The following is a 12707-nucleotide window of genomic DNA, read 5'->3' as shown; positions in this document are numbered from 1 at the left end:
ACGGAGTGTGTGTGTGTGTGTGTGTGTGTGTGTGTGTGTGTGTGTGTGTGTGTGTGTGTGTGTGTGTGTGTGTGTGTGTGTGTGTGTGTGTGTGTGTGTGTGTGTGTGTGTGTGTGTGTGTGTGTGTGTGTGGTGGTAACAGAGATCCTCAATTTCCCATTTAATTTGATAATTGTTTTCAAAAACAAGGTTTTATTAATAGATTGATTTTACAGAAGGATTTCAATGGCAAAACAAATTTTAAAGTAAACTTTTTTTTTCAAAATAAGACACATTTTCAATTAAACTCAGTTTAGCTGGAACATACCCTGGAGGCAGAGGTCTCTCCCATGTGGTGGTTTTGGTGTTGTGGTCCACATAATATACTCTTCCAGTAGGAAGCACTCGCTGTTCCCATCTGCAAGAACCATAGGTCAAAAATAATCCAGTGTTAAATGGCCCTCAATAGTTCTTATAACAAATCTATGTTATTGCTACAGGAGACAGATTAACCACTCATGGTCCTAGACAGTATCACTTGTTTAACAGGAGCTCAGAGCTAAAGTAGAATATTACCCTGCTGAAAAACAGGCACTATATGGAAATATTATGTTTTATAAAAAACCAAATTGATTTAGAGTAATCACTCATCCCTTTCTCTCTCAGGGAGTAGTTCATCTAAAAGAATGTCAACATTATTTATCCTTTCCAAATGAATGGCTGGTTTCTTCCAGCATTTCAAACTTGACAACCTATTACCTTGTTGACCAAAATAAACAAAATTATCATTCACTCTGATATACAAAGATGCTCTAATGTAAGTCACTGCTTGACTTTCACATAATTGAACAGTTAAATAAAACTAGTCCTGGAAAAACACAAGGTACATCATCAGAATCACAGAATCAAACACAAAGGAACAGGTCATTCAGCCTCACTCCTCCACGTTCACCAGTAGGGATCCATCATTTCTTCGATGCTGCAAGTACTCTCTCAGGCAGAACATTCCAGGTACTTATCATTCTCTAGGTGAAGCAGGTCTCCCTCACAGCCTCTCTAAATCTCTTCCCTCCTACACTAAATCAATGTCCTCTGGTTCCTTATACCACTGATGTGTGGAAAGGTTTACTGCAGCCCACCCTATCTATACACCTCATAAGTTAAGATTCCTCAATGATGCCCCTCTTAACATTCTTCTGTATAAATGAACTGTTCCAGTCTATTTATTTGCAGTTTAACCTAAAAATGAAGGCCATTATACATTTCACAAAGTTGTAAGCTGCTACTCAACTTGCCAAGTTCCTGCAGTTTCCAGCATCTGTAGAATCTTGTGTGTAAAAGTTGTAAACTGCCTCCTTTCATGGAAAATTTCCTTTGTGCGATATATCAACCATACTTATTTAGCATCCATTTTATTTCTAGACTTAAACCTAAATTGTAAACTAATTAAAATCAACCTGATAAGTTTGAGTAAATTGTGCAGCTGACTAAAGAAAATGCATCTTGTTGAACATTTCAGCAATCATTTTTGAATCTTGTTAAATTTTCTCCAAAGTGCTCCAACTAAAATCCATTTGTTTTTACATAAACTAAAAGATATTCTTAATCTATATATAGTTTGTCAATCACATTATGTTAGTTGTTAAATAAATGCCAATATTGTGCATAGATTGTGTAAAATATTTACTCTAGGTGTCCTTGTTCATCAGTCACTGAAAGTAAGCATGCAGTAAAGAAAGCTAATGGCATGTTAGCCTTCATGAGTATAGGAGCAAAGAGGTCCTTCTGCAGTTGTACAGGGTCCTGGTGAGACCACACCTGGAGTATTGTGTGCAGTTTTGGTCTCCAAATTTGAGGAAGGACATTCTTGCTATTGAGGGAGTGCAGTGTAGGTTCACGAGGTTAATTCCCGGGATGGTGGGACTGTCATATTAAAAGATTGGAGCGACTGGACTTGTATACACTGGAATTTAGAAGGATGAGAGGGGATCTGATTGAAACATGTGATTATTAAGGGATTGGACATGCTAGAGACAAGAAACATGTTCCCAATGTTGGGGGAGTCCAGAACCAGAGGACACAGTTTAAGAATAAGGGGTAGGACATTTAGAACAGAGTTGAGGAAAATCTTCTTCACTCAGAGAGTTGTGGATCTGTGGAATGCTCTGCCTTAGAAGGCAGTGGAGGCCAATTCTCTGGAAGCTTAAAGATAAACTTAAATGCTTAAACGCTATCTTAAAGATAGCGGAGTGAAGGGATATGGGGAGAAGGCAGGAACGGGGTACTGATTGTGGATGATCAGCCATGATCACAGTGAATGGCAGTGCTGGCTTGAAGGGCTGAATGGCCTACTCCTGCACCTATTGTCTATTGTCTCTCAAGTATAAAACATGAACAATCACACAATATATCCCGATTCCAAGAAATGTCAAATTCTAATTTGCATTAAAAATCTTTGCAATTAAGTTCTTTATTGGACTCAAGAATTTATTTTCAAAACCACGGCAATGCAATTTTAATAGTCAAGTCTACAGCAAAGTGGAATAATTCACAGCCTTCCAAACTGCAGTACTAATCAAGATCAAAATTTACTATTTTAGACTGAAATTTCAATTTCCCTATCTACCTCCCTAAAAAGAATCAATGGTCTACACTACAATAATGGGTTAGCGCAAATATCTCCAATCATTATTCAGGATGTTTTAAATAAGAATTTCTCTAACATCCTCCAATTTTTTTTTCTCACGTCTCACAAGAGCCGTTGATTCTGTCAGCTCACAGGAACTGTGAATTTGGATGTTCTCAGAAAATCATCTCCATTCTACATCTGCTACATGATGGAACGCAAACTATAATTCCAACTAATATCTACCAATCCTAGTGCACACCACATCATCTCTGCAGCCTATTGCACCTCAAAATCTACAACTTCCAGCTGGAGATGAGCTAATCCACACGATGAAGTGACTGCCTAATCTTCATTTCTTCCACTGCAAATCCAAGATCATTCCAACTTCATTCAACAAGCTCCAGTGTGCAGAGCTTTCAGAATCTGCAAGTCATTGTTGATTCATTCACAGACATATTTGAGAGAATGTGCATAACACACACACAAAATTCATCTGACAACATGTCCATGTTGCAAAACACCTTCCAAGCATGAGATTAGGAAGACAGAGGAAATGTTTCAAAGCCTTTTAGGAATCTCTGGCCTATACTGAAGAAAATGACAAAGCATTCGATAAGGCATTCAGAACCTCAGTCTCTTGTCTGCTCTCTTGAATCAATAGAAAAGATCTCAAGTGCTTTTTTTTCCAGAAAGAACAAGGGAGTTATCCTTGATGACTGCTGTTTGTGGGAGCTTGCTTTATCCTAATTCACTGCCACACTTCCTACAAGGCAATAGAGACTACATTTAGAAAAAAAACTTCATTGGGTATACGTTGAAGCACAAAGAGCACAAAAGAAATGCAGGTTTTATCTTCTCCTTTGGTGTTGCATCCTTGAGTTTTCACTATCCTGTTACAACCTCTTGGTTCAATCAAAACAAACACTATGTGTCCCTTTAAAATTCTATCACTGATTTGCTAAATATATTAACTCACTTTATTTAAAGCATTAATAATATAAACCACATGTTGATTCATTTTAAGATTACCAAATTTGAGGTAAAAATGTATTCCAGACTGGAAATCCCTGACTGAAAGGCTTCTTGCTTGAAAACCAGCTTTCTAACACTAACAGTTTGTTAATGGTACCACGCATGGAACTGAAAACTTCCTTGTCTGTGAGCATAAAGAACTACTGTACATCAATCCAAATTCCGAGCACACCAAACACTGCTTATTATATACATATTTCTGGGTTGATAAAATTCATTTGATATGGTTTAAGACATACAAAATAATAAATTTGCCCACAATAAACTGAACTAATTTTTTTTTCAGAAACTTCATTAATATCGTGTCCCGAATTCCAAACAGTTGTGAAAATGAGCTACTTTTAATAAAATACAGGCAAAAATGTTGGAAATATTCAGCAGGTCAGGCAGCACCTGAGTTGTGAGAAAGAAAATTAACATATTAGGTTCATCTCCTCCAATCAGAACTCCTCTTTCTCTGATATGAAATAATTACTGAGTAGTATTTTCATTTATATCAGATTTTGAACATCTGTAATAGTTTACTTTGCTTTATAGATACTGTATGCTAGTTTGCAAAAAGTTCCAAAACTAAGGTAAAAAGGTTACATTGTGTTGCTGAAAAGTTTGTAGCTTGTCACTAAAGATCATTAGCTCAAATAATTCATTTTAGTGAGGAACATCAGAAAAATGCTTCATTTATATATGGATTGATAGCCTATACCAAAATGTGTTTTAATTTCACTAATACAACTTACAAAAACATAACACGAGAAAGTCTTGCAGATGCTGGCAATCCAAAGCAACATGTACAAAATGCTGAAGGAATGCAGCATCTATGGAAATGAATAGATAGTTGAATAAAAGGGTGGGGTGATGGGTATGAGGCTATCTGGCAGTTGATAGGTGAAGCCAGGTGGGTGGGAAACATCAAGGGCTGGAAAGAAGGAATCAAATAAGAGAGGAGAGTGGACCAGAGGAGAAAGTGTAGGAAGTGATGGGCAGGTGAGAAGAGGTACAACATCGTCCTGACACAAGAGGAGGCCATGGACCAATATGTCAGAAAGGGAATCGGAATTAAAATTTTTGGCCATTGGGAAGTATGGGAAATGGAGGAGTGAGGGCAGCCTCTGTAGTGGAGGGAGGGAAAACCTGTTTGTTAAAGAAGGAACAGATGGCCGCATCTTGGGAACAGATGCGGTGGAGGCAAAGAAACTGAGAAACTGCATTTTTACAGGAGATAGGTTGGGAGGAGGTATAGTCAAGACAACCATGGGCTTGTAAAAGATGTCAGTTGACAGCTTGCCCCAGAGATGAAGACAGGTAGATCGAGAAAGGAGAAGGATATGTCAGAGATGAACCAAGGGAAATTAAGGGCAGGGTGGAAGTTAGAGGCAAAGTTGATAAAATTGACAAGCTTGGCACAGGTGCATGAAGCAACACCAATGCAGTTATCAATGTAGACCATAAGACAAAGGAACAGAAGTCGGCCATTCAGCCCATCGAGTCTGCTCCGCCATTTCATCATGAGCTGATCCAATCTCCCCTTTAGTCCCATTCCCCCGCCTTCTCACCATAATCGTTGATGCCCTGACTATTCAGATACCTATCAATCTCTGCCTTAAATACACCCAATGACTTAGCCTCCAGTGCCACCCGTGGCAACAAATTCCATAGATTCACCACCCTCTGGCTAAAATTTTTTTTCGCATCTCTGTTCTGAATGGGCGCCCTGCAATCCTCAAGTCATGTCCTCTCGTACTAGACTCCCCCACCATGGGAAACAACTTTGCCACATCCACTCTGTCCATGCCTTTCAACAATGTAGTGGAAGAAGAGTTGGGAAGTATAATTGGGAAGGCTTTGAACAGGCAAGCATAGCTAGGGCCCATGTCGGTGCTCATGGCTACTCCTTGAGTTTGGAGAAAGCAGGAGAAGCCAAAGGAAAAACTGCTCAGGGGGGACCAGTTCTGCCAGGAAGAGAGTGGTGATGGAGGGGCAATGGTTAGTACTTTTGTCATGAAAGAAACAGAGAGCTTTGAGGCCTCCTTGATGGGGGTAGAAGTGTAACATACTACTACCAAAGGTTCCCATGGTAACTAAAGTGCTGCCAATTAATTCGCAGTATGAAAAAAAACATACTACTAATTACATTGGCAGCACTTTAGTTACCATGGGAAATGTTAGGGAAAATAAAACATCTTAATTTGGCAATAGAATCTGTCATTTAACTATGTAGCATTACTGATGGGAGTCCAGATTTAAAGTGCAAGATGACAGTTATGTGACATGAGTATAAATGATTTTCAATGGTTGATAAAGAGATTTGGTTACATACACTGCTGCAGTCTCAAGACAACTTTGAATAAATCAAATTCAGAAGACCAACCATATTTGTTTAGCCATAATAACAGTTAATGCATAAGTCACAATTATATAACATTGAACAGCACAACACAGGAACAGGCCTTTCAACCCATGAAGTTGTGCTGTATTAATTAAGTTAATAATCAAATGTCCAACTAACCCGATCCCTTCAGCATATAGAGTGACCATATTCTTCCATCTCCTACACATTAATTTAAGTCTCTTGTACACCTTCTTCATCTCCGCCAGCCCAGGCAATGCATTCTAGGCACCGTCACCGCCTCTCACCTTAAATGCATGCCCTCTGGTTTAGACATTTCAATCCCGGGGAAAAAAAAGATACTGACCGTTTCTTCCATGCCTTTCATAATTTCTTAAACCTCTATGAAATCTCCCCCCAGCTGCTGCCGCTCCAGAGAAAACAACCCAAGTTAGTTCAACCTCCCCTTACAGCAAATTCTCTAATGCAAGCAGCATCCTGTGAAAACTCCCCTGCACCCTTTCAAAAATTTCCACATCCTCTGTAAAATGGGCAACCACAATAGAATGCAATTTTCCAGTTGTGGCCAAACTAGAGTGTGATAAACCTGCAAAATTAACTTCCAAACTCCTGAATTCAATTCCACGATTAAAAAGATAAGCAGCCATATATGCCTCTTTTTCAACTCTATCAACCTGTGTAACCACTTTCAGAGAGCTATGGATTTGGACCCCAAGATCCCTCTACATATCTATCTACACTGTTACGGGTCTTGCCAGTTACAGCATTTTGTCTCTTTACCTTTAATACACAAGCACAACGCTTCATATTTGACCACATTAAACTCTATTTGCCATTTCTCAGCCAAATTCTCAATATTTATTGCTTAATTTATTATTTTTTCTTTTGTTTTCTTTTTATATTTGCACATTTTGTTGTCTTTTGTACACTGGTTGCCCTTGTTGTTCTGTGCAGTCCTTCATTGATTTTATTACGTTTCTTTGTGTTCACTGTGAATGCCAGCAAGAAAATACGCCTGATGGGTTTATAAGGTGACATGCATGTACTTTGATAAAAAATTTACTTTGATCTTTGAAATCTGTAACTGATCTACATCTCATTGTAGCTTTTGCCAGTCTGCTATGCTACTCACAGCACCAGCTTCTCACCTACCATCTGCATTTTCATCCAGATCATATAAAATATATGCATATATATTACAAACAGCAGAGATCCCAGCAAAGAACCCTGCATGACACTATCAGACATAGAACTTCAGCCAGAATTAGTCCCATCGACCACTATCCTCTATTGACACGCCAATTTTAAATTCAAACGGGCAATTCACCATGCATCTTAATCTTTTGATGAACATCTCATGAAGGGCCCTATGAAATGCCTTACAAAAATCCATGCAGGCAATATCTACAGTTCTACCATCGCTTATCACCTTCATCACCTCCTCAAAAAACTCAATCAAATGATTAAGACACAAGCTGCCCTGCACAAAGACAGGCTGACTATCCCGAATAGATTATGATTTTCCCGTATAAAGGAAACAAACTTGTAGGAGAGGACAGTAAGAATGGCTTATCCATCTGTCCATTGCCTCTTCAGATCATTAGCTCAGTAAATCCGCTGGCACATTGGTCAAAAACCTAGACAAGTCCGCGAACCACACTGGCTAGTCATTATCGGGACAGATGACCATCTAAAAGTACAGCAAAAAAATATACAAAAGCACGAGAATACTGCAGAAAGAGGAAGAAAGATTTAAGTAATCCTGCTAGAATATATGAGGACTGTTTTCCAATCTTTGAAGCAGAAATCGAATGAATTTTTTTTACCAGTTAAAAAAATATTGAATGACTTCAGTTTCAAATTCTTCTCATTAAACTCTCCAAGTCAAATGGTCTTTGAAGTAATGTTATGGAATCCATCAAACTGTGCAAATAATTCACTTGAACATTCAAGCTCATTGCACTTTCTGTTAATTTCTAACTTTTAAACGATTACTTATTCTTAGCTATTACTACTAATACTGCTGTTGGTACTGCCAGTGCATAAGAGACTCAAGATTCAAAGATTCAAAGTGCCTTTATTATCAAATAATGCATGTTATATAATAATTAGATTTATTTACTTACAGGCAGCCACAAAACAACTTCAAAACGTCAACTTCCACTTTCTGATGTGAATATTTTCAATAAACGATAGACCTACATAATTCCAAATTCAGTAATTTGAACTGAGACAATAAAAACCAATGTCAATGCCCAAATATAGATACATTCAGCCTTTTATCCTTGCAGCTTTCTTTGATGTACGCCATGAATTCTCAAGGAACAGATGTGAAAAGGGAAAATAGAAATAAAGAACATATACACAGTACAACATCATTCTAAACATCAGTAATATCTAAAGTTCCACTGAGCCAATAAAACATTCTAAATAATGCTCCCATTAATTTACATATGCTGGGGATATAAAGAGATCCTGTTTTCTATTGCAGTTGGATTTATTTATCGCTGAAAGAAAGAACTTCAAAAAGTACAGGAGCCATACTGCTAAAATGGATGTGTTGTAAATAAATATCTTTATAAAGCACTTTTCACAACCTCAGAAGTGTGCTCAATTATCAACTAAGATTTTGAATTCATACCACTGCACTGTGACTGGGAATTTTCAATCTTCTAACTCAAGAGACATGTTCTACCACTAATATATGACTGACAAAAAAAAGAATTTAGTAGGATCCTATTTCTGATGATTATGCCACTGAATTGGGTCCATTTATTTCCATTATGAAATAAATTTAGTTTAATGTTACTCAGAACTTCAGAGATATAGAATCTGCTGTATATCTACCAATAAATTTCACAGCTTGGAAGCAAAAAACAAAAGGTTTCAGATGTGCATGCTGCTTTGAAAAGAAAACTGCTTTGTTAGAAAGAATAGAAAAGGCACAGGGAGAAGTTTGACTTCTGATTAATTTTTTGATGCTTGTGTGTCTCTGGAGTCAGAAGGTCTCTTTATCTAGCTTTGCCAGTGATCTTGACACACCTATTAATAACCAAATATAGTGAAAACACAAAGCTGGTGGAATAATTGGTCATTGCCTATTATCTAAATGTCATTAAAGAATTACTTAAACATCAAAGACTTAAATTTCTTCAGCTTCCTTTGCAGAGAGATGAGTACTTTACATAAATTGGCAGTAATCATTACTAGGCCAAGGGAGTCTGCAAAAAATAACTTGCATAAGATGGCCAACAATCAATATGTGATAGACTATGGGGAGAGCAAAGCTAGAGTTCCAGAGATTAAGACTTTAAAAATTGCGGCTATGCTTATCAAAGGTGGGTTAAATAAGTCAGAATAACAGGGAGCTCTTGGAAAGTGTTGGAATTAGGAAGGTTACAAGGTTGGGAGGAACTGAAGAGGGCTTAGGAGGATACAAACACAATTAAAATTGACAAAATGGTGGACAAATGTTGAATATGGTCAGGTGATGAATGAACAAAAGTCTGTCTGAATTATCACAGGGCAACAACATCTGGATACTAAATTAGGGTTCACTATTGTAAATAGGTATAACTTCAGTTTTTACAGCACTGGGGTAGAGAGGGATCATTGGATCCAAGTGCAAAGGCAGACAAGTAAATGGGGTGGTAAAGAAGAGGCAAGTATGATTACCTTTATTAGTCAAAACATTGAGTTCAAGAGTCAAAAAGTTATGTTGCTGCTTTATAAAATTCTGGTTAGGCCACATGTGGAAGATTGCGTTCATTTATGGTTGTCCCATTATAGGAAGGAATTGGAAGCTTTGGAGAAGGTGCAGAAGAAGCCTATCATGATGCCACCTAGATTGGACACCAAGACCAAGGAGATGGTGGTGGACTTTAGGAGATCTAGGCCTCATATGGAGCCAGTGATCATTAATGGAGAATGTGTGGAGCAGGTTAAGACCTACAAGTATCTGGGAGTACAGTTAGACGAGAAGCTAGACTGGACTGCCAACACAGATGCCTTGTGCAGGAAGGCACAGAGTCGACTGTACTTCCTAAGAAGGTTGGCGTCATTCAATGTCTGTAGTGAGATGCTGAAGATGTTCTATAGGTCAGTTGTGGAGAGCGCCCTCTTCTTTGTGGTGGCGTGTTGGGGAGGAAGCATTAAGAAGAGGGACGCCTCACGTCTTAATAAGCTGGTAAGGAAGGCGGGCTCTGTCGTGGGCAAAGTACTGGAGAGTTTAACATCGGTAGCTGAGCGAAGGGCGCTGAGTAGGCTACGGTCAATTATGGATAACTCTGAACATCCTCTACATAGCACCATCCAGAGACAGAGAAGCAGTTTCAGCGACAGGTTACTATCGATGCAATGCTCCTCAGACAGGATGAAGAGGTCAATACTCCCCAATGCCATTAGACTTTACAATTCTACCGCCAGGACTTAAGAACTTTTTAAAAGCTATTATTAATGCTTTTTGAGATAGTGATTTAGATGCATATCATATTCTTTACTGAGTTAAGTATTGTATGTAATTAGTTTTGCTACAACAAGTGTATGGGACATTGGAAAAAAGTTGAATTTCCCCATGGGGATGAATAAAGTATCTATCTATCTATCTATCTATATGCTATGAGAAGCGGTTGGAGCCGTAGAGGCTGAGGGGAGACCTAATGGAAGTTTTAAAAACTATCAGAGGCACAGACAGACAGCCAGCATCTTTATCCCAAGGGTTGAAATGTTTAATACTAAGCAGCATGCCTTCAATATGAGGGGGCAAAGTCCAAAGGGGATTTGTGAGGCAAGTTTTTTTTTTAAATAAAGATTGGTGGTTGCCAAGAAAGCACTGGCAGAGGTGGTGGTTGAGACAGGAATGACAGAGGCATTTAAGAGGCTCTTAGAGAGGTACATAACTATGCCAGTGAATGGAAGGGTATGGAGCATTACATAAGGGATTAGCGTAATTTGGCATCATCAGCTCAATTAGCTTGGCACACTGTGGGCCGAAGAGCCTGTCTTGTGCTGTGCTATTCTATGCTCTATGAAACAGGGTATCTAGGATTTCTCATGAACTGCAGAGACAAAAAGGCAATCAACGTTATTCTCACAAACCTTCAGCAATGCATATATGAGCACAGGCAAACAATTTGTGATACAGGGGATGCAGCTAAACACTAAACAAGCAGGAAAATAGTGTCAGGTTACCTTAGCAATGCAGAAATTACTAAGCTAATATATACTTGTCCTAATTCATATGTATGTATGTATGTAGAATTAAAGAGTGATTGAACAATGAAGTACTCGTGAGGAGATACACAAAATAATACCACAGAGACAAAATCAAGTTGGAAAATCCAAAATAAAAACATAAAATACTGAAATTCCAAATCAGTGCTGACAGTATCGACTGAGAAAGAGGCAGAGCCAAAGTATTAGGTTGAAAAGCTTTCACCACAGCTCAAAGTCAATGTCGAGTCTACTGTGTATTGTACATCTGGTGATGGCATTATGCCGAATTAGGATTAGTGGAGCAGAAACTCAAGGAAAGAGGAAATTTTATTCTGGTTCTGGAATGGTGAGAGGTAGTAAGAATAAAACTATGGGAAATAGAATATCTCCTTACCTGCCCATTACCTCCCCCTGGTGCTCCACCCCCTTTCTTCAATGGTCTACTGGGAAATGGAACAATTGAGGGAGCAGGCAAATCAATAGTAAAGGAAAAGTGGAAAATATACTGGAAGCACTGATATAGAAAGCAGCATCATTGGAACTTATGTGATACAGATGTTGAAATTGGAAGAACGGATCAGAGACCTTATACGAAACAGGGTAGTATGAAGAGCTAATAAATGTAGGACTGATACCATAAGCTGACAAGATAAGCATACAGCCTCTCCCATGAAATGAAGATAAGGGAAGAGTAGGAATTTGGAGCAAAGGCAATAAAATTTCATTTGAGGTTTTCTAATGGCAAAGGGAGCATCAGTTCTACAGGTAACCAGAGATCCTTCTCAGACTAATTATAAAAACAGAGGTTTCCAGTGTCAGACAGGAAGTCGACAACTTGAGAAACAGTAACTCTCACATACATACACTACATAAAGGAACACTGATTTTTAAACAACAGTAACGTGTATGAGCTCTGCTCTGGATTTAGAGTATTGGTTTCATAATAAAATAAACAGTTCTGTGTTGTAATAATTTAGAATTTCCTGACCGACAGAAACTACAAGCTCCCTTTTGAACTCAACATAACTCTAACTCTGCAATGAGTTTCTTAAAAACATTCACTTACACAAATATCATTTTTACTGTGTGGATAGCATTAGTTGTGCTTTCCTTTTCAAAGAAATCTCAATTCCCAAGCAAAATCAGTAAAAAAAAATATTAGAATTAAATCATCTCACAAATGGTGCCTAAAAACTCCAGTCTACCCTAATAATTGTGCAAAATCAGCCTGGTAAGGGTATTGTAGACAATGTCCCGTGTGGCATTTCAAGTATCAGATGGGAAAATTACAACATTAACATTAACATAGCCCCCAACTTTCCAAGTCTGTGGAAACAATATCAATACTTTCCTAAAAAGCAGTGGCCAGTTACATCAGGATGCAATTTACTTTTCAGATCTGTACCACTTGGCCACAGAGGAGGAACTGAGATGGACATGGATTCAAGGCAAAAAAAATCAGCTTCCCAGATTGAATACCCTTTGACACTGACGTGCTCAACTCCC

The 12707-nt window shown here is 38.3% G+C and overlaps 1 protein-coding gene across 3 annotated transcripts in view; it reads right to left on the bottom strand.

Moving 5' to 3' along the window:
• The window catches only part of wwp2 (WW domain containing E3 ubiquitin protein ligase 2), a 172115-nt gene that overhangs the window by 69775 nt on the left and 89633 nt on the right, over nt 1–12707 (bottom strand). For all 3 annotated transcript variants that reach the window (XM_073070281.1, XM_073070280.1, XM_073070279.1), the window contains exon 9: nt 308–397. In XM_073070281.1, the coding sequence (XP_072926382.1) occupies nt 308–397 (90 nt within the window). The remainder of the gene's footprint in view (nt 1–307; nt 398–12707) is intronic.

The sequence above is a fragment of the Hemitrygon akajei genome, chromosome 17 (genome assembly GCF_048418815.1).
Source record: "Hemitrygon akajei chromosome 17, sHemAka1.3, whole genome shotgun sequence".
Lineage (NCBI taxonomy): Eukaryota > Metazoa > Chordata > Chondrichthyes > Myliobatiformes > Dasyatidae > Hemitrygon > Hemitrygon akajei.
The sequence above is the reverse complement of the archived record's forward strand: the minus strand, read 5'-3'. Positions and strand labels throughout refer to the sequence as shown.